Here is a 27709-nt window from a genome sequence, read left to right as displayed (position 1 = left end):
CCCCTGAAAAAAAAGGGTTTCAGTTTTAGGAGGGTTAGGGGTGTTTTTTTTTTTTTTTTTTTAGTCAAAGGTTTAAATTTTCTGCTGAAAAGATTGGTGAAAACAAGTTTTTACGGAACTTTTCCTGCAAGTGAAAAAAGAACATTTTCCAAACAGCTCTAGTAGAAAACCTAGCTTTTTACCTGGAAATTGGGTGAGATTGACATGTAAATCAAACAAAAGGCTAAAATAAACATAGACTCCTACCCCCTCCACTCCATACACTCCACAGTGCAATTATTCCATGAGGCTTGGGCATTCACACACTACACACTGCATTACTGATTTGCTGATTACACACACAGCATTCAAACTGAGCCAATCAGACGGTTTGGGCAATTTCTACTATAACTATATGTACTGTACACTCATTTCCCGTTTCTATTGTATTTGACTTTTAGAGTTAAAAATGTAGACAGTTTTATGGTCTCAAGGTTCTAACTACGATGTAAAAGAACACGATTGCTACTAGTAAGAAATGAGATTTAGAAGCTACACCATGAAATTAAATGTAATTCTTTATGCATTAAATAGGTCCCCAGTGGTACCCTTCCCGTATTGGCCTGCAACTGGAACGCAGTAAGTATTTATTTGGATGTCAAACCACCTACTAGTCTATTACGAGTCTGTTGGTATTTTTTCCGAACAGTGTTATGCCATATGGGCTAAGCCGTTAGCATTTTTTGCTAATTAATATGCTTGACTAGCTAATTAGATTCCCCATCAACTAAGGAATCAGAGGATTTTCATGTTACACTAGCTCAGTGTTCGCTGCCAAATATTAATGTTAGTATGGGGATGGGAGTTTTCAGTGGAAAGCCACTAGTGCAAAACTACCACACAAGTCGTCACCTTTCTCAGCAGCCTCAAGAGAAAAGCAGAGGACTGAAAGGACCATGGAGACCGGTCTACGCTCTCTCTCATTATTGAATGAGATGGGTAGTGTAGGGAACTTGTTCTGCCAGTGCCCAAGCTGCACCTCTATGGATAAATATAGGACTTCATACCCCAAGGATGTCAGTCTGTTCCCTTTTTATTCCATTGGTTCCTCTGCAGAGTACTGGGCACCATCCAGGATTCTTTGCACCATGCCCCCCTCCATTTCCTTTGTTTTGACCCTATGACTTTTTTTCCTTCTTGTTTTTTCATTCATTATCCCTCACAATGAGTTGATCCTTGTTTTTCTGTCACTCATTTTTGTTGGGCTGCATGTGGGGTTTTTTGGGTGGAGCCCACCCATGCCTGTAAGGATCAAACAGGTGAGATCCTTTAATTGCACTGACTTTTCAGCTCTTTTCACGGAACTGTGGGCAGTGTCTGGGGTTGCCTACTTTGTGTCCTCTTCTGGATCCTTGATTTTTGAACTTCTGACTCAACCCGCCCCCCATGTTTTTTTCATTATTTGCCCCTCCCCCCATTTAGAGATCCTGAGTTTCCTTTGTGGCTCCTATCTTTTGTTGAGTGAGTGGCCGTTATTGTTTCACCCTCCACTGGTGCCCTTTTAGGGCACTTTTTCCCCCCACCCCATCCCTGCACTGTTCTGAAGGGTCCCAACCAATCTGTTTCTGTGGAGTCCCTCCTCCATCCGGAGGAGGAGGCCAATGCTGTTTCCAAGTTTGGGCCCTTCTGCAAACCTTGCCTCCTCACACAGCACATCAGATAGGTCGACCCTTTCACAAGCCCCAACAATGCACCCCCGGAATTGAGGACGCCTTGGTATGTTTCTACCTCCAGAACGAAGAAAACGAAAGATAAAAGGTAGACGTCCTAGGACTACACTCTATCCTTATCCTGCATAAGGAACTCCCATTGAAAGGGACTTTTTATGCCAAAATGGCAACTAAAATGTGGCCTTTATTTAAGTGCACCCAACTCACCCAGTAGTTTGGAATCTAGCCCAGTACATACAATGTGGCTTTCCTCGTGCAATGTTACTCACTAATTGATTTCAGTGAGATGACTCTCAAGGAGTAACGTACTTCTCCACATAAATAAGGGTGGAAGAATCTCTGGTCTGGTTTGCAAAATGCTTCACAAATTCCAAGAGACAAAAAGCTCTGGATTGTGCATTTGACAAATGCTATATGACAAGCATGTATGACAAGCTAGATAACAGCATCAACAATAGCCCGTTGACTTGGATGATATGTAAAGACACTTGGACTTTCTCCAAAAACATGAAGCAATCTTTTTGGAAGTTCAAATAGTTTTGTCAGTTTGTTAGTAATATTGCAGTAGCAGCCCCACTGATGTATAAACACATACTAAGAGACAGACTGCTCTGAAGTGCTTACAAGTTAAATAAAGTAGATGGGCAAGGGGAAATAGATTAAGTTACTCAGCCAAGGTCGCGCAGCAAATCAGTGGCAGAGCCAGGAACAAACCACCGGTCTCCTAATTTCCAGTCCGCTGCCTTATCCACTACTTCTTAAAAAACTGTATTACCTCTCCCCACCACTACTACTGTTACTATATTCCGTACGTCCTGGATCCAGCAGGACTAGAGGCAGGTACCTGAAGTAGTGTGAGAAATGCTCTTCTATGCTCCGATTTAAGAAGTCTGTCTCGTTCAGAGAAAGTTCACATAGAGTTTTTGGGTTATAGGAGCTTGTCCAAACAGAATTTGACTTCCTAATGGTTGCAGTTCCACTCATCATTAATGATCACTGAGCATGAAAAAAGCACACATTTGCCTAGAAACAGTTCAGGGATTCAGGGACTGAGACATTGTCTTCCATGCTGCCTTTCTGTAAACCTTCCAAGGCATTGTCTGAAACTGATTAACAAAAAGGTTTCTGCAATTTTGTACAATAAGTCCCTTGTAGAGTAGATGAACATGAGACAACAACGTAACAGCTATTGTGCATTGCTTCTCAGTGCAGTGCATCATCACACTTTAATCATCATGAGGATAAAATAAAATCTAGAGCACATAGGATTGTTTTAGACCTAGATGGTAAGAATCGAAGATACCAAATAAATCATAAAACAAATGTCCTTTTCACTTCAGGCACAGTTCATGGGGTGGAATGTGAATCATAACCATTGCTTACCTCCTGTGTGTCTTGCATTTTATGCTGAGTCGTTGAAGGGGATGTGTATTATTCACACCATTTGTTCTTGCTTCTTTGTTACTCTAGATGGGCCCTATTTGAAGGATTCTGTTAGCATTCAAAGCTTGGCCGTTTCTTCCATCATTACTCTGTATTTTACAGATCTGGGTCAGCAGGTCAGTTGGACCGCAGTAAGTATGTCTTTGTAACAATCAACACAATCGATCTTAACGTAAAACACATTTTAACTTCAGATTACTCCCACTTCCTTAGCCTGTCCTCCTTCATGTCAAATTGCATAATTATTTTATCATCCCTCAAACGTGAATTGAATGATAGTCAGCCAAGTTATCAAACTAGTAACTCAGACATCCAATTAAAGATTAGAGGATGGACATAACAATAGTGCCGAAGGAGGAAAAAAATCAATTTTTAAAAACAATTTTATTTTATCTTAGGGTAACATACCACTGAAGAACCTTTAACCAAAGACATTCATTTACTGCACAGGCTCTTTGGCTTTAGAATGAAAGGATATAGATATAAAACTTTACTTAAAACTGGGAGATAATCAAATTGTAGTGTCTCAGTGCGTTTACCCAGCAGTTCACCTGAAAGGGGATTAGGAAGGGTCAGGCCATGGATTACATTGATGAAGCTGACTAATGAGGCTAAGTTTTCCAAGGTATTTTAACCTCTTTGATACTGGATGCCACAATAATAGTCTAAGTTACAATAGATACTGACATTTACTTTATTAAATAGCAACATAGTTATATTCAGGGTTGCCAACCTTGCATTTTAGTTTTTATTGACATGAAGATCTGAAGTTGATTTTTTGTTACTGACATGGTCAACTTTTTACTGACATCACTAAAAATACCATAAACAATGCAATAATATCACAAAAGTGTGTACTCACTCGTGATATTCTGTACACAGGAATTTGGCATTATGCAATTGTTTTAGCTGCAGTAAATTGATCAGTCAGGTTCTTTGGGCATGTGCAATAATAGAAAACAGGAAATTGATAGTCATGATCGGTGTGGTTTTTTGATACATGAAGTGATTCTGAACGATGACAATCGATGTCAAAATACAATGTTTTATTTCTACCCAATTTTATGGACACTTTCATTTATTTACAGATTTACAGACACTGTTAAAATTGTACATTTTTTTTACTAACTTTCCATAAATTTACAGATGGTTGGCAACCCTGGTTATATTACAGTGGCTGGGGGGGGATGGTGACCGATAAATGTGCTGTATAAATGCATACTAAGAGGCAGTCCTTGCCCCAAAGAGCTTACAGTCTTAATGCACAAGACAGTTAAAGGGTAGGACAGGAAACAGAGGTATAGGGAGACGTACCTTGCACAGCCGGTTGGTGGTAGGGGTGGGATTAGAATCCAAGTCACCTGCATTCAGTCCAGTGCTCTGTCTACTAGCCCATGCTGCCGTACGCTATGGCTTTTCTGAAAAATCTGAAATGTGATTTTTGTGGCACCCCAGACCCTACAGCAAACAGAGCTTTTGGGGCAGTGGAATTCCTAGTTTCTGCATGCAGAAATGTATATTATTTAGAGTTGCTTGGTTTTTGAAAGTGATCAAAGGAAGTACATCATTATTCATAGCAATTAACGCTCTCTGTAAATGACTTACACTTATTTTAATGGTGCATTTGATTAGTTTTTAATTATCATCGATGGGGAAGGTCCAGATTTTCATAGCCTTTCCCACCCTGAGCATTTTACTGCTTGGCGGTCAGAGGAGACTGCTTCAGAAATAAGGGCTAGATGGAACCTACAAGCTCAGCTCTGCTTCAGGGGCATTGAGCCCTGAAGTGGAACTGTGACTTAGGGACCTACCTACCTCTTGGTCAGGAGTGAGTGAATTACCACAAGTCTTACAAGGGAACAGCTTACTCTCAGCATGTGCTAGGCAGGTATTCTTGACCCTCTCCCAGCCCTCTTGTGGGAAGGGGTGGGCAGCAAGACAGCAGAGCCTGTGATCTGCACCATGCCCAAGGTCTGACTGGGTTGAACAAGGATTGGGAAGGTAAGGGAGTGTGAATATCCTGCTCGTCTTGAGTATGGCCAGGGCCCATACTAGCCCACTGTGAGGGAATCAGGCCCTTAGTATTTCAATTTCTTGGTCAGAGTCAATCGGGCAAGCTAATTTGCAGCAGGTAGCCATAGCTCTGCCTCAGGGCAGAGGAGCATCAAGAAGACTCCCACCTTAGAGAATCCAAATGTTTTCCAAAGCTACTAGTTTGCACTGCGGTAAATTAATCTATGATACCCCCTCTGGAGATGCAACACACTTGCCCCCTTCTCTCTCAGGCTAGCGCCCTGGCTCCACCCACTTTCTGCCCTCTTTCCAGAGAGTTGCTCTCAACCAGATACTAGCCTCTATGCTCCCTGCAATTCCAGCTAGTCCTTACAGAGTAAGTCTTCACTGCAGAGCCCTGCGTAGCTTAGTACACCTGGAGCATCCCCATTGCAAAGTGCTATCTGCGCCCGACCCATGTAACTGCATCCATGTTTCTGTGCTACCCCGTGTGCTGGGATGGATTTCTCATGGCATAACCTCCTGGTTCTTAGCAGTGCGCTTCTTTCCTGTCTGCTAAACACAGAAGTGGGTCTTCACACCACAACTTCCCCAGGAGGTTGGTGTGTGCTTCTGGACAGCTGGCAGGAGGATTTCTTGGATCGCATCTCTGTTCTATTTATGCTGCATGTCCACCACTTTTGAGCAGGCAAAATGTTGGGTTAAAACGCAGTGCAGAAACAGGGAGGAGTTAGATGAGGCTATATGACCCTGGTGGAATTGGGATAGCATTGGAGGACTAATGGCAGCCACGCTTGATTCACATGCACAGAAGGCAGGTTGCCAGCCAGGCAGAAATAGAAGTCTAGCACAAGCTTAGCCCTTCAGCTGTGCCTGCTAGCTCAGTCTGAATGCACCCTCAGGCCCAGGGAGGGGTTTTTCTGTGTGGATAGAAAGGGGGTTAGGGGCAACGTGTGGGCTATAGCCTGGGCTAACTCTGTGATGAGACGTACCCTCAGAAGCTGGGCATTGTGGCTCCTCCATGCCACCACGCCACTGCCGCATAAAGGATAATGGAGTGGCCTGTTATCTGCTCCTCATGAATCCAGGTAGGTAGCAATCACTGCAGATTACTAACCATTACTGCAAATCACTTACAGCAGTTACCCATTTTTACTGTGCTCAGCAAAGAGCTAGTGCTTTACAGACACATCGGGAAGGGGCAGGCTACCACCAGACTGCCTGATGAAGGACAGCTTCCGGGTTAGAGCTGCAAGATGGCCCGTCTCTTCCCTGCAGCCTATGGTGTTCTTAAAGTCCTACCCTCTAGGCTCTCACCTGTAGGCATTCGCAGCTATCCTGCTGAATGTCGCAGAGATCTCTGCTTACCCTCCAGGGCAGAAGGCAGCACCCTGAAAGGTGGTTTCTTGGAGTTTGAACTCAAAATCGCAGGAGCATCTCCCCAAAATGCCCTTCCCTTTGACTGTCTAGTTCCCCCACTGGGGCCAGATCCTCAGCTGGTGTAAATCAGCATAACTGTTGATTTCAGTGGAGTTCATTCAATTTACCATGTATGGCCCATTGACTTCCCTAGGGTTAAGCTGATTTACATATAAGAACGTAAGAACGGCCATAATGGGTCAGACAAATGGTCTCTCTAGCCCAGTCTCCTGTCTTCCGATGCCAGGTGCTTCAGAGGGAATAAATAGAACAGGAAATCATCAAGTGATCTACCAGCTGAGGATTTGGCCCCCTTTCTTTTTCCAGTATCCCGCTGAGGGGAAGAAACAGTAGAACCTCTGTGCAAAGTAAAAAGTGCTTCAGGTGCTGCTTCATGTTTGTACAACTAAATAATATGCAATAACCACATTTAATCTCCTCTTTCCCAGTGGTTTCTGTAGCCTAAGACAGCAACCTAACTAACACTTAATTTCCCATTGTAAATAATGAATTTATGGTGAGGCATCAGTACAACGGGTGGTAGCATCTTTTACTATTTAATCTCTGTGTAAAAAGTCCTCTCCATGGGTTTCTCAATATTCATTTTACCACATTGTGTTCCATATACTAAATTGTCTCCATTCTCAGCGGGAAGAATATTCTTCCTAGCTGTGCCACTTAGTTTAAACACTCAGAACTTTTATGTTATGGTTATTCTATAACAATATAGTTACTGTGCATAAACTATTTTACTTTACAATAAAAGGAATTTAAAACTTTTATTTGTTTATGATTTATTGTTATTAATTATTATAATAGTGCCCCCCAAATCCCCAGCTACACATGGGAGGGATGGCTGGATCCCCAGCTACACGTGGCAGGGATGGCCACCAGGACACTGGGTATTCTGGGTGGGTTGTCCCTCATCCTGGTTTTTCATGAGAAAGGGCAGACCTGGCGTATGCTCCTGGATAGAGTTCACTGCTGAGAACCCCAAGCAGAGATTGGCTTCTTCCTTCAGCCAGGCATCTAGAGGGCCAGATCAATGGGAGTTAGGCACCTTTGTGAATCTGGGTCCTAAGCCCCATCCCTTCCCTCTGCATTTCAGGCCTCATTAGCATTGACAGCTGTCCGCTTATCTTATTGGCTTCTAGGTGCCTAACTCTCCTCATGCAGTGTATGGGGAGCCTGGGCACCTAACTCGGAGCTGAGGATTTCACTTGGCCACAGGGACCTAAAAGTTAGTTGTTGCAGTGTCTCAGTCACTTTTTGGATCTAGCCCGAAGTGACAGAGATGCTTAGGACCCTAAATCTCATCCAAAGTCAATGGGACTTAGGCTCCTAAGTGCTTTGTCACATGGAGTAGCCAGATTTTCAAAAGCACTCCACTACTAACATTCCCACTGAGAACAGTTCTTCCCCACAATCTGCTTTCAACAAGTGCTTTCAGCTGCTGAAAATCTGGCCACTGGATCTAGGCACCTATATGAGCACTGAGCTCTTTCAGAAGTGAGCCTTTTGTGTCTTCAAAGGAACTAACAAACTTTTGATCACTATACAGTCATGCTTAAAAGGTTTCTTCTGGTTTTGTTTGGGAAAACCAATTCCAAAGCAATGTCCATTATAGGTAAAAGTTGATAATTACCAGACCAGTAAAATCTTGGACACCAGAAACAACTTCTAAAGTGTTGCCAGTGTATGTAAATCATAATATAAAATGAATCATTTGTTCGCCTAGTTTATACAGTAATATTCCTTTAAAAATGTTGGGGAAAAATTGTTCTCTTCCATTGGACAGTATCTGATTTCTATAATGCACCACCAAAGAATTCTGGGGTAAACTGAAACTCTGCACTCGTGATAACTGCAAAAGAACATACAATTTTATTAACTAGCTCAAAGTCCTCAGTATACAGCTGTTTTAATATTGACTAACACATGCAGGTTTCAGATAGCAGCATTTTGACAAACCTTTCTGATTTGCTACATCCATTTACATCACTTCGGAATCTGGTCCCAGGAAACAGATATGCTGAATAAGAAGGTGTTGTTTTTTTTACAGTCCCTTCTCTGACCATAATTTCCAGACATAAGTGACCTCAAATCTAAGACACTTGGCTTGTGATTGGGATTTCTGATTCAATGTATAATGTTACCTATAATGCATGCTGATTTGCCTTGGCACAACCGGACAAGTCATGAACTAACATGTGTCAGCCCTGTGAACTTTGAAAATGTTGTAACCTTTTGCAAAGGCAAACTACACACACATGGTTGGTTTTGTTCTTTAGTTAATTAAGTCAAATAGTTTTCAACTTCCAGAGCTATCAACAAGGAACAGATTGAGTTTTGCTGACACTGGGCCATGGCATAATGTTGTTTAGGCCTTTCTTTGGCCCACATATGCTCTCGGCCCTTTGTTACTACCCAGCGGCTGCAGTGAAATCTACTGATAAGGGAAGCAGGAACCTTCAGGCTGATCATAATTCTTCAGATGCCACGGCTAATAAGGCCAAGTAGAATATTGTGATTGTTTCTCTCTCTGTCTCAGGAGCAAAAGCCCAAGCATATGACTAACCTTGCCAGAACGTCTGTTCTCCAGGAGGGGAGCGAGGACCACAATGCATTTTAGGAGAAGCAAATGTTTTCTGTGCTGTTGAGCATAGCACATGTAGAAGAATGTGTTCATAAGTATTATAGGCCTCCTCTGTGGGTTGTTATTGTTGTAAGGGCAAAGACAATGTAGAAAGAACTCCAGAACACTAAATTAACCAAGACATTTTCCTAATCACTAAGGGCTGGTTTCTATTACCTTTACTCAGTGCCTTACTCCAGAGAAACCAATGAGACTACTGTAAAAGTGAGGTGCTACTCTCTTTGAGGAAGGCTGGCAGACTCTGGCCATCTGATCTGTCTATGATTGGATAATTTTGTGGGAACAGTAGCTCAGCAGGGGTGGGTGGATTTGTCATAAATGTGGAGAGTTGGCCTAATTCTTGCTCCTATTGATGATGGTAGTTTTTCCACTGATGTCAGTGGGAGCCGAGGTAGGCCAACACTATGTGCTGTTGGAAATCCCATTCAAAATGTCTCTTCTGGGCTCTTGCAGGCCAGGAGTAACTGGGCCCTGCTCAACCAACTTCATACGACTTTTGAACAGTGGAATCAGGAGTTGTTTGACTGACACAATAGCTGGTGATCCTTAGAGGGCTACCCAGTCCTGGTACCAATCTCTTTTGTTGTATGGGTGATCTCAGAAAGGGGTTTAGGTTAGTGGGACAGGATAATTTAATCTGTATCATAAAATAGCAAACAGCTTTATGTAATGCACTGTGGGTGGCACTCTCTCTCTTGTAGTGGTGGATGAGGTGCAGGATGAGCAGCATTGTTATGGCCTTGGCAATGAAAGTTGGCTCTTTTAGCTCAAGCAGGAGAGGTTTTTGCTTTTAGACGTTGGGGTCCCATGGCCGATCCCCGCTGCCAACGATCTACCCAGAGGTATGGTGTGTAACATTTACTTAAGTAGTATTGCTGGTTGGGATTGCCCAGTTGCCTAAGGGACCCAAATCCCATTGAATTTATCCTTGGAAAATCCCATCCTCTTACTTGTGAACCCATTCTTAACTGTAACTGTAGGCGCTGCAGCGTTTTCCTTTTTTTTTTTTTTTTTTTTTTTTTTGTATAATTTTGTGGTTTAGACTTTTGTTACTCTGCCTGGCATATACTGGTGATTATATACAAAATCTTTGTACGTGGCTCTAAGGAATTCTGGCTGACTCCTGATTTATGCTGCTTGAGCACCAATGGATTTTGCAGAACTGGGAGAATTATGCAGCAATTGTAAACTGATCAGAATATTGTTGGATTACCTTGAATGCCTGTGATTCTTCATATTGTAGCAGAGCAGTGCCACCAGGCTGGAGGCATGGTTGGGTATGTGAGGGTGCCTGCACTATTTATTAACAGTTGCTTGTGAGAATTTGAAACCCATTTGGAACAGAGCTACAGGCTTCTAAGCATCTCTGTGTAGCTGGGGTAGGGACCCAGTGAGATCACTGCTTGTGGTATTGGCTGAACTGGCTGTAGGCTGGGGAACTTCGTAAAATGCTAGTATTTGGGATGTGGTTAATAGATTCTTTAGATCGTCAAAAAGTGTTCTCTCGTGTGCTTTATCCCAGATCCATGGAGTCCATTTTATACAGTTCAGAAAGAGTTTGATTCTTTAAGGACAGACTCGGTAAGGAATTTAGCCAAGAAGCTATTATACTGAAAAGCTGATACATTTTTAGGTATTTAAACTATAGCCAGATTTCCCAAAATGCTCAGCACCAAATGAGCCAGATTTCTAAAAGAATTTAGCACTCAAGCATGTCCCATTTAGGTGGCTAAATAAGCAAGGAGGCAGTGTTGCCTAATGGTTAGTGTACTGGAGTGGGACTTGAGAGATTTCGGTTCTTCTTCTGGTGACCTGAGTGAAATAGCTGAACCTCTTTTTGCCTTAGTTTGTGAAATGGGGATAATGATACTAAACCTCCTTTGTGAACAGCTTTGTGCGCTCTAGAAGAAAAGTTCCATGGAAATGCTACTTGCTGTTATAAATGAGCAGCTTTTGAAAAGGGCCACATCACCTAGGTGCTGACAGGGGAGCAGATGGACGATGAATTCTTTTGGAAATCTGGCCTGCAAATACACCCAGTGACCCGTAACTGCCAGTAATTCTATGTTGGTGTTGGAGTTAGGTTATAGATGGGAATGCACATGCATCACCTGGGTTGTGCCTGAATAGATACAAAGCTATAAAAACTGTACACTAATTTGTACACTTGGGGGTTTTTTGGGGGGGAGGGAGGGAGGTGCTGGTAGGTCTGTGTTCCTACTGAAGTGGCGGACACAGCCTTAGTCCTCTGCAAGGAATGGGAATGGCTAGTGGCATCCAACATCCCGGGTTTGGGGAGAGAGAGGGTGACCAGATAGCAAGTGTGAAAAATCAGGACTTGGGGAGAGGGCACGGTATAGCTGCATATATAAGACAAAGACCCTAGTATCTGAATGGTTCTGATAATATCGGGACATCCGGTTACCCTAGCCAGAGAGAGAACCTGAGACTGGGGGGCCTTTCCTCCCTTCTGCCATAGCCAGCAGGCCTGGTGTGGGGTAGGAGTTGCACCCCATTCACTGTTCACTCCTCCAGTGCTTCTGTGGCTGTTCTGGCTGACTCAGCCAGACTTCCTCCTCGGACCACTGCTCCTCCTCAGACACTTGCAGCTGAAGCCAGGAACCTTAAGTAGCTAGAAATGCTGCTTCGCCGCCACTGTCACCCCAAGCCAAGAAATACAGGCCCTAGCTGCAGGAATTAAATTATAGAACCGTGGGTTTGGGGAGATACTCAGGAGTTAGGAACAAAAAGTTGCTGAATATCCAGCTAGCACTGCAGTCTTTTACCATCCGCTGCAAATCTGCCTCCAAAATCCTTAACAGCAATTGAGATAAAAGGCCAACAATAAAGGTCATTTAAAGACATTGCCAAAATGGTGCCCTGTTGACTTTCAGGAGGTTGCAGAAGTATAAGTGGGGGTAGAAATTGGCCTAGAAGCTAATGCTTTATATTAAGGTGCAGTACAATAATATTTAGCGCTGGGCTTTTTAAGGGGGTTAGGTCCTGAGTACTGTAGGATTTGGTTGCCGGTAGGAGGTAAGGGCCTAACTTTTTTAGGTTCCTTTGAAATCTCTCTCTCTCACTCACTCACACACACACTCTCCCTCGTAACAGTCTCTATAAGGCATATAAATAAAAGATATGGCTGTATCATACTGTCTATGTAGTATGCACTGTATGCATTTGGCCTAGACTCAGCATTGTACAGCCAGCCATTCTCTGTCTCTAATTTGTCAAAAAAACTAAACCCAGTCCTTTAGATAATTTATATATTGCAGCTGTGCTTTTTCCAGATGATTGCCCAGCACATGCTTACACTATGTTATCGTTATTGCTTTGCTGATAGCCTCAGGCAATTACCCAAACTCATTGCTCCTGCCAAGGGTGGTCTCTCAACCACTCCCATCAGCTCCCCTTCCTGTGCTTGTTTGCATCTCTCACTCATGGAAAAACCATCAGGAGTGTCACCCATGAACTGGAAAACTCCCCTTACATGGGGCGAAAAGAGACGTGGTACATAGTTGGGGAAAGGTTGAATGGCCTCTCTGGAATTCCATCCGGCAGCTCACCATAAACGAAATAATACTAGACTATTCCAAAAAGCAAACTGATCCACTCTAAGGCTCTGCTTTGTGGCAGGATAGAAAGGGCATGTCGAAAGTGTTATATAGAGGAATCAGCTAGCATACTCACATGAAGATTATTTGTGACTCTGTGAGCGTCTAGCTTGTATGTGTGGGATTTTCCTGCTATTTTTCTTATTACATCAATGAATGTTTCTGCTTTGTCCTATGGACTCCAGTTCCCCCCCCCACCCCTCTGGTTTATCTTCTTTTTGTCTTTTTTGATTTAACTAGTGCATGCAGTGCTATGAAACGTCACTAGAAATCCTGTGATCCCCTCTGATGGTCCCACTGGGATCCTGTCAGGGCTCTAATCCATCTGCATCAACCAGTCAGTTAAATTGTCTCATGTCCCTGCCACATTCCATCTGGGTTACCAGCAATGAATAACTATAAGGAGCTCCTTTCACCTCCTCTGCACTCAGGTCTCCTAAATATACTCACTGCCTCATGAGCTTTGGGATTATAATCCCTGACCGGATTGTTATTCAGTGCAGCTAGGCTTTATTGGCATGACAAACTGTACAAACACTACCAGAGGGGACGGGGGAAAGACAGCCAGATGCCTAGGGATCTGTCAGAGGTAGGAACAATCTGATCCATGCAGGATGAATGAGGCGACAGACTGTGTACAGGATTTAGCCCCTGTGTCCATTTATCATTAGTCTCCATTAATGCTGATAGAATTAACCTGTTAGGGGCTACCATTGTTTTGTGTATATAATCTCTAGCAGATCATTTTTTATATATTATTGTAGGTGCTGTCAGAATAAGAGGTTACCGAATAGCCCATTAAACGCCTTATGTTCGGACATACAAAGTGCCCAGCGGCTCCAAATGAGATCAATCTGCGCTCCCGTTCCTCTGACAATCAGGCACTGAGCAAGTGCTACATTTTCAGAAGCACGTTGCACTTGCCGGCAGAGAATGGCTCTGTCTCCCCTCGGTGACTGGACCACAAGTGGAGGTGTATGAGTCTGCTACTGCCTCCAAGCTAACTGGTGTGGTCTTGTAGCTCAGGGTGTTGCCAGAGTTTCCAAATTCAATCACTGCAGCTGACCCCTCCTGTGGCTTTGTTACAAGTGCATCACGGCATCATTTGGCCTTTTTATTTCAAAAAAGGAACCAGCGGGTTGGAAAACGTTTGAAAATAAAGAGTTGGCTTTGGGAGGATAGCCTAGATGACCTCTTAAGGTCCCTTCCAGTCCTAGATTTCTATGGTTCTATGCACAAAAAATTGCAGATTTCCTGCACAACCGATTGTGGGTTACACATCTGATTGTTCCAGTCAATGGGAGATGGTGTGGGCAGTGAGAAAGAGAGGTCCTCAGGATAAAACAGTGAATAAAGATGTTCCCAAGCAATGGGTGGTGAACTCCTGCCCATAATCAGTTTTCCAAAAGAAAAGACTTTTTCAGTGCTGCTGAGAAAAAGGGACAGCCAGGCAGGACATTGACAGATTTGCAGCATACTGGGAGGGAGGGAAAAAGGAAGGCAGCTATTCACCGTATGGGATATGAGATGAGAAACACATGGTGGAGATGGAAAAAGAGGTAATGTCCCTTCTGAGAGCAGTCCGTGCTCGTACAGAGCAACACACGCTGTTGGATAGGTGTCACTAAAGTGTCCCCTACAGAATCTCAATGCTCAACACAGGGTTGTTTGTTGCAGAACACTCTGCTCTGGAGCCTATACAGTAATACTAATGATCGAGCCAGTTCACATTTTTAGTAGCAAAGCGATTTCCTGAATTATTTGAATGAAAACTTTTGCAGAACAAATTCTGTTTCAGTGATTCCCCTCCTCCCCCAGTTTTCAAAGACTAATTGCACACCAAACATTTTTTTGGCTAAGGTTTTTAGTTTTTGAAAAATTTTATATATATATAATTTCTTTTTGTGTCAAAAGTGGTTTACAAAAACCTGTCATGGTTTTTGGTTTAAGCTTTTCATTAAAAAACTTACTTTTTTACAGGAAATTTCAACAAAAATGAACAAAAAGTCCTAATATTTTCTGGGAAAAAAAATACCATTTTTGTCAGCTCTAAACAATAATGCTGTAACTGATCTTCAGCAATTAGCCCATGTCCTGTCCCATGCCGCAGTCCTGACATAATCTTTCCCTGCTAGCCGAGAACATAGCAGGTTCCTGGGTCATGGACCACTAAAGTCTGCAATGGAGTGTTTTGTAATAGTGTATCAATCATCTCCATCATAGAAGATGAGGGTTAGAAGGGACCTCAGGAGGTCATCTAGTCCAGCCCCCTGCTCAAAGCAGGACCAACCCCAACTAAACCATCCAAGCCAGGGCTTTGTCAAGCCGCAGCTTAAAACCCCTAAGAATGGAGATTCCACCACCTCCCTAGGTAACCCATTCCAGTGCTTCACCGCCCTCCTAGGGGAAAGTTTTTTCTAATATCCAACCTAGACCTGCCCCATTGCAACTTGAGACCATTGCTCCTAGTTCTGTCATCTGCCACCACTGAGAACAGCCTAGCTCCATCCTTCCTGGAACCCCCCTTCATGTAGTTAAAGGTTGCTATCAAATCCCCCCTCATTCTTCTCTTCCGCTGACTGAACAAGCCAAGTTCCCTCAGCCTCTCCTCATAAGTCATGTATTCCAGTCCCCTAATCATTTTTGTTGCCCTCCTCTGGACTCTTTCCAATCTGTCCATATCCTTTCTATAGTGGGGGGCCTAAAACTGGACACAATACTCCAAATGCGGCCTCACCAATGCCAAATAGAGGGGAATAATTACTTCCCTCGATCTGCTGGCAATGCTCCTACTAATGCAGCCCAATATGCCGGTAGCCTTCTTGGCCATTTGCTGACATGTAGCCCTTCCCTGTTCCTACAGACCACCTGGGGTACATGGGAATTAGTCAGTGTCACGGAGATGTCATGACTTGCTGTTGATGATGCCAGTTGCGAGGTGGCTCTTTTTGGTGGTAGGGGTCAGCTTGTGCCTCTCACTTGTGTCTCTGAGTGGCTTGCTTCTCTGGCATATGGAATTAGCTAACCCAAAGATTGTATATACTGCTGTTTGGGCAAAGTCAGGCTGCGTTCCATCGACAAGGCCTGCCACCTTCTCTGAGTCTGAGTCTAAACCTGGCCAAAGGCTGAGGAGAGATCCTGTTTCTGGTGCAATGCCAAGTATCCACAAACTGTTGCTAAATATTGCCTCTCTGTCCCTGGCTATTCCACACAGAACAGTTGCTGTGAGCTGGCTGCTTGGTGCAGGCAATTACCAGCTTATTTTCTGGTGCAAACCTTGGACGCTAGTTCAGAGAGGCAGTGAGTTCAGTAAGGCAGTGGTCTGGGATTCAGGAGAAAGGTTCTATTCCTGGCAATGCCCCTGATATGCTCGGGGAATCTCAAGCAAGCTACTTCACCTCTCTCTACCTTTTCCTTCTCCCATCCTTTGTCTATTTAGCATATAAGCTTTTCATGGTAGGGACTGTATCTTACTATGTGTTTGTACAACGCTTAGCACAGTAAGACCCCCCCAGACTGTTGGGTGTTACTGCAATATCAATAATAACCATTGGCACTTGCACCCACCTCTCGCTGCACAGCAGTGACGTTCACCCAGTTGTGCCTTCCTTTACACAGACTCAGCATTTTTTTCTTCTTCACACCTGTCTACTGATGGAAGGAGTTAGGGAAAGGCTTATTTGGGAGGTAGGGAATTGTGTTCAATTTAGTGCACAGGCCTAATTCAATGGAGCAAAACCTTCTAAAAATTTAGCCTTACATTTATCGTCTGAGATTTTCAAAACCCCCACATAGAATTGGATGCTCAATTTGGACTTGAGTGGATTGACACCATCAGAGAATTTGGCCCGTAGTCGCTAACAGTGGCAAACGGAAGAGTGTTTAGTGTCCCAAGATAAAATCCATCCCAATTAAAGACTAGCTCTCAAGGAAAATCTCTCTCTTGCAGTTATTTATGAGCCCCACTAAAGATAGATGTAGAAAACAATGCATGGGGAGGTCCTTTGACGGACTGCCAAGCACTATTTGGAGAAAGATATTACATTTATTTAAACCACAAGAATTTAGCATTTAGAGTTCTAAAGCAGTGCAAACAACCATCTTCAAGCTAAGTAGTCCATTAGTTATGAATATATATCCCTTAAACTCCTTTCCGCAATATTATGCACTTAGGTTATAATTTGGTAGTTACAATATTTTGTATATATGTAGTAACACACAGTTTTATCCTGCATTTCATTCCAGAGAGGATAGAGAATCAGATATATGCTTCAGGTTGTTCTCACCACATTATATTTTAAGCAGCTGGTATTCTTTAAAACTTTGTGGCAATATCAGTGGCATGCTCTTTTCCATGAGCTCAACTGTAACTTTACAGTCTGCTCTGAGGAAAGCGCAGTGCGTTGCTCCATTGTCCAGCAGAGAGAACGAAGATCGGAGTGTGACAGACGCCTGGTCTACACTAGGAAATTAGACTATCTTGCTCATGGGTGTGAAAAATCCACACTCCGAAGTGATGCAGTTAAATTGACGGAACTGCCAGTATAGACAGCACTAGGTCGATGGGAGAATTCTCCCACCAACTAGCTACCGCCTCTTGGAAGGTGGATTACCTCCTACGGCGATGGCAGTACCCCTCCTGTCGGCATAGGTAGTGTTTTCACTGAAGCATTGTGCCACTGCAAAGTTTTAAGTGTAGACAAGTCCCCAGAGTCCCAAGAAGACTTCCTGGCATCTCCTTTGATCTGGGGCGGGAGTAAGGCCTGCTCTACACTTAAAACTTATACTGGCATAGGCAAGCAGGGGTGTGAACACACCCCCCCCCTCCCCCCCGACCCAGCAACATAGCAATATGCTGACAAAATGTCCAGTGTAGATACAGCTAGGCTGACAGAAGAGGATTTCTGTTGACATAGCTAATGTCGTTTGGGGAGGTGGAGCTCCTATGCAGCAGAACTCCTCCTTCCCTCAGGGTACGCTATAAGAGGGGGCTTTGCTGACATAACTGGGCTCGCATAGGCTCTGTAGTCTAGATGTCAGCGGGTCTACAATGAAAAGGTACTTCGACACAGCCACGTCTCTTAGAGGGTGTGAAAAATCCATACCCACTGGGGGGGCTCAGTTAACCCCCGGGGTAGACAGTACAATTGTTCTGCCAACCTAGCTGCTGCCTCTTGGACTTCATTTGGTTTTGTGGAATAGCTTACTTCCCCACTGTGCACCCTGTCAACTACTGTGGCTGATGAGTGGGCACGGCAACACCCATTCATTTGCTCTCTTGCTCACAATGGGGATAGAGTAGAGGGCAAGCAACCCCAGCTCTTCTGCCTGCGGCTGAAGTCATACTTTACTGAACGTCCCTTCCTCTTAAAACTGTGGAGCCTAGTGTCTTTTTTGGGGGGAAAAGTTGCTGTAACTGCAGTAAGTAGTGGTTACATGATATACACCTATTGACTGACTTGTGTGCATTTCTCTCAAAGGCTTGGGAGCACAATCCCTCTTCAGTGACTTCAGTGGAGGCTTTCACTGAATCAGGACTGCAGGATGGGCCCCAGACTTTATGCCAGAATGAGCTATAAATGGCTATTTGAAGAGTGTTGTAATAATTAGTGCTGGGTGGGAAAGAGTTTTCCTATCCTGAAAAAATTTTCAAGATATCAAAAACTTTTACCGTTCTGAATTAGAATGAAAAGCCAAAATCTTGAAACATTTTGTGAAGCAAAAGTCCAAAATAAGATTTCAGTTTGGGTTGACTGAATCGCTTTGTTTCAATTTGTTTCAAGAGAGTACAACGGAGGGCAACAAAAATGATTAGCGGTCTGGAGCACATGACTTTTGAGGAAAGGCTGAGGGAACTAGGTTTGTTTAGTCTGCAGAAGAGAAGAGTGATGGGGGGATTTCATAGCAGCCTTCAACTATCTGAAGGGGAGTTACAGGGAGGATGGAGCTAGGCTGTTCTCAGTGGTGGCAGATGACAGAACTAGGAGCAATGGTCTGAAGTTGCCATGGGGGAGGTCTAAATTGGATATGAGGAAAAAGTTTTTCATTAGGAGGGTGGTGAAGCACTGGAATGGGTTACCTAGGGAGGTGGTCGAATCTCCATCCTTAGAAGTTTTTTAAGGTGCAGCTTGACAAAGCCCTGGCTGGGATGATTTAGTTGGGGTTGGTCCTCCTTTGAGCTGGGGGTTGGACTAGATGACCTCCTGAAGTCTCTTTCCACCCTAATCTTATTCTATGATTCTATAATTTCAACCATTTTGTGGTGTTTTTTCCTCCTATTTTTTGTATGATAATTAGCTCAAATTTTGAAATGAAAAGCCATTTTTGAACTAGAAATGAAATAGTTTTGATAATTTTGAAGCTTTCTCCAAAAATTTTCTAGTTGAAAAATTCATCAGAACAAATTCTTTCCCATAAAATATTTTGGTTTTGACAAATTGGCATTTTCTGGTTAAAAAATGTTTCATTGAAAAATTTCTGACTCACTTGAACAATAACTCACCTAAATTGTGACCTTGAAGTCTGATGCATGGTTGCCATAACTCAATGGGATTTGCAGATCCTCAGTAATTCAGAAGATCAGGCTATTTGATATTAGAAAAAATGTCTCTTTGCAATTATAGAGGGTTTTTGTAATAACACTTAAAATACTTTTTTTTAAGTTTACATTTTTTTTTTACCACAATCATCAAGTTGAAAATGGGTGAGAAAATAAGACATGCAGGAAAAAGCTTTGTAAAATTATTGCTGTCTGAAATCTAACGATAGTGTGTCTAAATGCTTGATTAAGGATTTAACAGTGATAAAGCAAATAGAGTTGTGTAGAAATTACACCACGTACCTGTTTATAGAACTTAGTGGAAAATGAATCCTTTCTATGGGTTTTTTGAACTAACCTATACAATTCCATAGCAGAGAGAGAATTTTTTATTAACTTCCATAGGTTGGTTCAAAAATTTATAGAAAGGTAATCATTATCTGTTAAATTCTACAGAGCTTTTCCATAAGGGCTGTGAAGCATCTTTATTAGAGAGTTGGTTGAATTATGTTGGGAATTGAACAAATGATTCCTTCAGGGCTTGTCTACATGAACGTTTTGTTTGCAGCAAGGTGCGGGTAAAATTGCAGTAGCCTGCTGAACACTAAGTGTCCCTGTGTATCTTTCTGCCACACACACATTAAGATTTCACTAGTGCACTTTGATCTACTCTTGTTTCAAAGCAGGCTAGGATCTAAGTACACTAAGGAGCTTTTAGTTTTGGGCAGCGGGATCCACATGGACAACATAGGAGGCTAGTGTGGGTAGATTTACACCCCAATTTCCTGCCAACTATGTGTTTGTTTAGACAAGTCCTTCGATTCCATTGAAAATCCCAGCTCTGTGGTCTAGGAATGAACACCTGTTGGTATGGACATCAATAGCAGTTTTGCCATTGACTTCTTTAGAGTCAGGATTTCACCCCGAAGTCCACAGATGCTGTAATGATGGAGATTAAAACATCTAGATAGAGTAGACACAGACAAAACAGTTCAGACAAAAATAATGCATCTGAAATGAATGGGAATCTCAAGAGCGGCAGGTGTGTGCCACAGGTCACTGTGAAAAAAGTTTCATAGAAATGGAAATGAGAAATGGATGGAACCAGATTTTCTGTTTTATGGGGAAACTCCATGATTTCAAATTGCCTCTCCTTTCCTTGCCTTTGAAATGAAGTTCAACCAAACAAAAAAAGTGTGTTGTGATCATTGAAATTTTGTTCTGTTTAATTTTGATTTTTACTTTTTAAAATTTCATATAATAAAATATATAGTATAAAATAAAAAAATAAAAGTAATTTTTCAATAGAAAACTGGAATGCTCCATTCCATTTTAAAAACATGAAGTCTCATTGAAATTGCTACATATCCATGAAACATTTTGCTTATGATGAATCTGCAATTTCCAACAGAAAAACATTTGGTTCCAACTAGCTCTAGATTTTACTTAATAGATATATTATTCCAAGCACTCATTGACAAAGTGAGTTTCTGCCCACAAAAGCTTATGCCCAAATAAATTTGTTAGTCTTTAAGGTGCCACAGAACTCTTGTTGTTTTGTAAAAAAAGAAGAGACTTTGGTAAAGAGAAACTTCCCACTGAGATTGGTCTTATGCTTCAAAATATCAGGGCCTTCTGACCTGGACATGTACACAAAAACGTCTCCCTCTCCGTATCTCTCTCTCTGGATGAAATTCAGTCCCCTATGCAGAGGACAAGCACAAAATCTATGCACCATTTAAGTCCTCAAGATAAGGCTGCAATGGGACTTGAGGAATGTATAGGCACTGCACTGGCCTGTCTGCCAAGACAGATCAGCTACCTAGGTCTCCCTAAGAACTATGAGTTCTTCTTCTTCTTCTCATTCCTTTGTTGCTGCAGTTCTTCACCCTGAAATGTCTTTTTTTTCCCTAGGTTTTTCTGACTGAATACAGTGGGCCTCTATTAATCTACTTGCTCTTTTACATTCGTCTCTCAAGTATTTATGATGAAGAGGAAAGTACAGAGAACTTCCGCCACCCAGTAGTTCAGTAAGTGATGCTGATGTGCACGCAGGAGGGTAAGCCATTAAACACTCCAGACAGATGGATGATGAGACTCTGTTGTTTCTTAATGCTCTCGGTTGTTTCTGTAATGGTAGAGCCCAGAGAGGGTTTGTCCCTATAGTCCTTCCACATCCAAACCTCTCCTCTCTGAAGTCAATGAGAATTTCAGATTGTTATCATGATTAATTATTTGTATTATAGTAGTACCAAGAGCTCCTACCCCAGAATTGAGTCCTGTTGCACTAGGCTGTGCGTGCGTGCATGCGTGTAGTAAGAGAAAGCTCCTGCCTTGACAAGTTTATATTTAAATAGACAAGCCAGACAAAAGCTGTGATGGGAAACAGTGGTGGGAAGTGACTCACCCAAGAACCCAAAGCGTACCAGTGGCAGAACGAGGAATAGACTCCAGGTTTCCTGAACCTCAGTCAAGTGTCCTATCCATTATAACAGAGTGCCTCCCAGAAGCCAAATAAAACCAGGATCAGGCTCACTGCGTAAAAGAGGGTATGATAAGATCAATGGCATCAGCACAGAGGATACCTGTCCTCAGATCTGCTCTTTTCAGGTAGTAAAGAAGAAGCATTCTCAGAGACTAAGGTAGCAGAAAAGAACATTCAGAAACAAACCGATGAATAAATGGAGAGTTTTCAAAAGGATCTAAGGGACTTAGGTGCAGGGCTTTGATTGAATTAAGCTTGTGCTCCTAAATCCTGTAGGTGCTTTGTGAAAATCTCACACTAAAAGTTCAACCAGGTTCAGATGGGATCCATGCAAGAGTTCTGAAGAAGCTTAAAAACAGTCGCTGAGCTATTAATAAAAATATTCCTTTGGCGTCAGCGGAGCACCCCATGGGCACAGCAGTCCTTTTGTGTGCTATCGCCTGTGGGATCAAAGAAGCCTAAATAGACGAGAGACAAAGGTTGGGAGAAAGGAAGCAATATCATAGCCTGGGTGGCACATAGGGGAAGAAGGTGCAGAGAGATTAAGTGAATTGGGAGAGTTGTGCTAGAACCCAGAATAATTTCTGAGTTATTCACTCAAGTGTCACCCTCTGGGTTGTTCATTGAACAGGAGATAGACGTTTTTAATAGCAAAAACTCTGCATTATTTATTTTGGAGACAGGACATAAAGAGTCTTTCTGCTGAACGCTTTAAAGCTGTTTAGTTATGGTCCCTGATGCAAGCCAAATACTTTTAAAATTCCTGATGAGAAGGAAAGTGTGATTCTGCCTTCTGCACAGTCATTAATTACCTGATTTTTCTAAACTCAAATCTCAGTGATTTAATTACTTCAAAATTGTTTAATCTTTAACTTTTATTGAGCATTTTGTATGGTGGCCAAAGTATTTGAAACTTCACACACTGAAAATCACTTTTCATTTATGTCTCATAATTGGCTTTCAACAAGACAGGCATAGCTAGTACGGTAAATATAACCAAGATAAAATGCCGCCATGAATCACTCTTGACATTTGTTTTTTAAACCCAATTTTTATGAGTTACAGCTCGTTCTATGAAGCAAATCAGAAGTGCTGGTTGTTGTTTCATAATCCTCCTCAAAAGGGAATCAGTATCATAAATTCTATAACAATTACCTCATGCCATTGTAACTTGGAACAAAAAAGCCATCACAATGGATTAACTTTGCAACAACATCTCATTTTGACTCCACAAGGAAATGAAATACAAACTACCTCTGTGTAGCTACTGTACTTGCTAAAGGACAAGCGAACCATTCAGAACGTTTGCAAATGTCAGACACATCCTACGAGAGCATTAAGATATCCCTGAAATGGGTGAGCCGTCTGTTCAAAACATAGCAGAAGTCTGCATGTATACACAGCTGTACCGTTTTAATAGACTGTCATAGCTGAGCATGCTATGTCCTCTTTAATTCACGTATGGTAAAATATGTTACTTCTGCCATAAAATGGGTACACCACTATATAACTCTGTAAAAATTATTCCAGTAATCTATGGAGTCAGATGCCTGAAAGTCTATGCCCAGAGATTTCAAATGTGACTCTTTAGTTCTGGAATATTAGTCTTATTCTTTATGTGAAAATAAAGTGTGATGTATCCAGAGAGTGTGTGTGTGGTTTTTGTTGTTGTTTTGTTTAAAGAAAAGACAAAAACAATCACATACCCCACACACACACTATTTCATGTACCTTCATTCTCCTTTTTTCCTTGTTTTTCCAGCTTGGCCTGCTTCTGTCATTGTTTACACTATATCAGACATCTTCTGGAGACATTATTTGTTCACAAGATTTCTGGAGGGCACACTCCTCTGAAAAATATGATAAAGGTGACAATTACATTTATCACTGTATAGAATATAGAGAAGCACTTCATGCTGAAGGGGTCATGGAAGGATGATAGGAAAAGAAAATTCATTTGACTTCCAGGCCCAGTAATTATGTTTCCTTTATAGTATTTAAAGTGTCAGGATCAGATTCTTAGCTGATGTAAATCAACATACCTCTGTTGACTTCAACAGAGGTGTGTTGATTTTTTATTTATACCACCTGAGAATCCAGCCTTCAGTGGGCATAAAATTTCTTTGATTGAATGGTATTTGTTATTTGTCATTATTATGTGTATTACATTAACAACTAGAATTCACAACTGAAATCACACTCCACTGTGCTATTTTCTGTACAAACATATAGTCAGAGAGAGTCCCTGCCTTGAAGAGGTTACAATCTAAATGGACAATGCAAAGGAAGGATTATTATTCTTGTTTCACAGATGAGGGATTTAGGCAGGGAGAATGTCAGGTGAGTTTCCCAAAGTCACATGGGAATACAGAGGTAGATATATGAATAGAACCAAGGTCTCCAAAGCCTTTTTCTGGCACCTTAACCAAAAGTCCAGTCTTCCTCTTGTTCCAGCTGCTGTTTTATTAAGTACACTGTAGCTACATACAAGGAGAAATAGGAAATTAAACGTCTTTCAGGTATGTTTAGAATTTGAAGTTGAAAATAAAAGGTTTGGCTGTGCAGAGACCCCTTTGCCCTGAGCTAATGAAGGAGCTAATGAATTCCCAGCATATGTTCAGTGGGCATGTGCTGCGGACGATGCAAACTTTCAAATGAGATGTGAAACTGAAGTCTTAATCGAAGTAACACTTCAAAATAAGAGGTAAAATCTGCAAAAGCACCTAAGTGACATTTTCCAAAGGGATTTATGCACTTGGGAGCTAAACTCACATTGATTTTTACTATCATTTAGGCACTTATGAGAATTGCACCCAGGATCCCATGGTAGTTTTGCTAAGAACTAAGGTATCAACTGTTGCATCCAGACAAGATTACAATTGAGTACCCACCTGAACTCTCTTTCACCTCATATTTTCAATGGCATGTGGTTTTCTTCACTCACTGTTAAACAACTGCCATTGCTCCTTTCACAGAGATGGCTGCGTCTCACAGGTGGATTTAATGATGCTGAATATGTAGGAACAGGTACAGTGCAACTGAGCTAAATTCAGTGGAACTGCACCTGCCCCCATCAGATCCATAAGACCCAGTCCTGCAACAAACTTCATGTGGCTTTCTCTTCACTCCCACACACAGAGTCCCAGATTGCAGGGAACCTCTGGAATGGAATTAATTACCTAGTAAAGTGCTTTGGTATCCTTCTTGTGGAAATTAGAGGTATACATCTAAGATAGCATCAAGAAAACATTAGCGATAGATAAAAGGTCTTTGAGGCAGGCACTATCTTTTTGTTTTGTGTTTGTACAGCACCCGGCATGAGGGGATCCCGGTCCACGACTAGTAATAGTCATGGTACTAGGGTAAAACACATACATAATAATACTAATAATAATTTATAAATTTTAACTCAGTTTCACAAGTATGTGCATGGGAGATTTAAAATGCTAATGTGTTTTACCCAAAGAAAACATACATTTGCTGAATAAGTTATTCTACAAGCGTTACCGCTGTTGGACGAATAGAAGAAATAACATTTTGTCATAAATGGTAATAATCCCTGAGAATTTATCCAGGAATAATATTCAGCCAATTGTAATCCCCAAAAGAAATTTATTTGCATATGTATTTCTTTGTGATTTGCTTTTCATTGCGTTGTAAGTTTTACATCTACATGACCATTGCTGTCCCAGTTTGGAACACAGGATTTATAAACAAATTACAGATCAACAAGTTGAACCTACTTAAGATCTCTTATACAGATCTGAAATCTATTTGTGAGTCTGGTGGTATATGCCTGTAGCATAGCGGAGTCCAGTCATATTGCAGTTATAAAGTGACACTACTTTTATAGGGCTAGATCATGGATTTACCGCGATCCCTTGGTAAAGGGAAGAAAAGAAGTTGTGCTGCTTCAGGAGCAGGCCAAGAGTAATTTAACTCACTGTTAAAAATGTGTCTCTAATTTCCAATTTGGATTGAGTAATGACTTAATAATTTTTAAGAGGGAAGACTATTACCACTTTTTATTAATGAATCATTTAAAAAAAGCATTGCGGTCATCTGGACTCAGAAAATGTGTATGAAGTGACACATTTGTATTTACCTGTAATTTTCCCTCCTAAAATGTCTCTCTCTCTTTTTTTAATTCCAGGGCTGCGCCTTTTACTGGGGATTCACTTCCTGGATTGCTTACTACGTCAATCACCCCCGATATACACCACCATGTACGTCTCATAGACTCATAGACTCTAAGGTCAGAAGGGACCAATATGATCATCTAGTTTGACCTCCTGCACAACGCAGGCCATAGAACCTCACCCCTCCACTTCTGTAATAGACCCCTAACCTATGACTGAGTTATTGAAGTCCTCAAATGATGGTTTAAAGATTTTAAGGTACAGAGAATCCCCCAGCAAGTGAGCCGTGCCCCATGCTACAGAGGGAGGCAAAAAACCTACATTGCCTTTGCCAATCTGCCCTGGGGGAAAATTCCTTCCTAACCCCAAATATGGCGATCAGTTAATCCCTGAGCATGTGGGCAAGACTCACCAGCCAGACACCCAAGAAAGAATTCTCTGTAATAACTCAGAACCCACCCATCTAACATCCCTTCAGAGGCCATTGGAATATCTACCACCAGTAGTTAAAGATCAGTCAATTGCCAAATTAGGCTGTCCCATCATACCATCCCCTCCATAAATTTATCAAGCTCAGTTTTGAATCCAGCTAGGTTTTTTTGCCCCCACTGCGTGCATTGGAAGACTATTCCAGAACTTCACTCCTCTGATGGTTAGAAACCAGCATCTAATTTCAAGTCTAAACTTCCTGATGGTCAGTTTATATCTATTAGTTCCTGTGTCTACATTGGTGTTGAACTTAAATAATTCCTCTCCCTCCCTGGTATTTATCCCTCTGATGTATTTATAGAGAGCAATCATATCTCCCCTCAATCTTTTGGTTAGGCTAAACAAGCCAAGCTCTTTGAGTCTCCTCTCATAAGGCAGGTTTTCCATTCCATGGATCATCCTAGTAGCCCTTCTCTGCACCTGTTCCAGTTTGAGTTAATCTTTCTTAAACATGGGGGATCAGAACTGCACACAGTATTCCAGAGGAGGTCTCACCAGCACCTTGTATAACGGTACTGATACTTCCCTATCTCTTCTGGAAATACCTCGTCTGATGCATCCAAGAACCGCATTAGCTTTTTTCATGGCCACATCACATTGGCGGCTCATAGTCATCTTGTGATCAACCAATACGCCCAGGTCCTTCTCCTCCTCTGTCACTTCCACCTGATGCAACCCAGCTTATAGCAGAAATTTTTGTTGTTAGTCCCTATATGAATGACCTTGTAAACTGAAGTAATAAAAATAGGATAAAATTTAATAGTGGAAAGTGCAAGGTCATGCAGATCTTCCTATATGATATCCCGATCCTTCTCTATTGGCAATATTTCCCAGCTTTGTGTCATCTTCACACTCCCACTACTTATGCTTTATTAGCACATTCCCACTTTTTGTGCGAAGGTCAGTAATAAAAAGATTAAATAAGATCGGTCCCAAGACCGATCCCTGAGGAACTCCACTAATAACCTCTCTCCAGCCTGACAGTTCACTTTTCAATATGACCCATTGTAGTCTCCCCTTTAACCAGTTCCTTATCCACCTTTCAATTTTCATATTAATCCCCATCTTTTCCAATTTAAGTAATAATTCCCATGATGAACTGTATCAAATGCCTTATTGAAATCTGGGCAAATTAGATCCACTGCATTCCCTTTGTCTAAAAAGCCTGTAATCTTCTCAAAAAAGGAGATCAGGATGGTCT

The 27709-nt window shown here is 42.0% G+C and overlaps 1 protein-coding gene across 2 annotated transcripts in view; it reads left to right on the top strand.

Annotated features, from left to right (window-relative positions):
• Nucleotides 1–27709, top strand: part of TECRL (trans-2,3-enoyl-CoA reductase like) — a 130315-nt gene that overhangs the window by 86652 nt on the left and 15954 nt on the right. The window contains exons 3-7 of one of the 2 annotated variants that reach the window (XM_067556902.1): nt 574–618; nt 3180–3268; nt 21310–21425; nt 23643–23748; nt 26034–26106. In XM_067556902.1, coding sequence (XP_067413003.1) covers nt 574–618; nt 3180–3268; nt 21310–21425; nt 23643–23748; nt 26034–26106 — 429 coding nt within the window. Of the gene's footprint in view, nt 1–573; nt 619–3179; nt 3284–21309; nt 21426–23642; nt 23749–26033; nt 26107–27709 lie in introns of both variants that reach the window. The other variant, XM_067556901.1, reaches the window with a different exon arrangement.

Source organism: Emydura macquarii, unplaced genomic scaffold (assembly GCF_026122565.2).
Source record: "Emydura macquarii macquarii isolate MOO-44397 ecotype Brisbane River unplaced genomic scaffold, CSIRO-AGI_Emac_v2 contig_1790, whole genome shotgun sequence".
In the NCBI taxonomy this organism is placed as follows: domain Eukaryota; kingdom Metazoa; phylum Chordata; order Testudines; family Chelidae; genus Emydura; species Emydura macquarii.
Note: the sequence above shows the minus strand (reverse complement) of the source record. Positions and strands in the feature narration are given on the sequence as shown.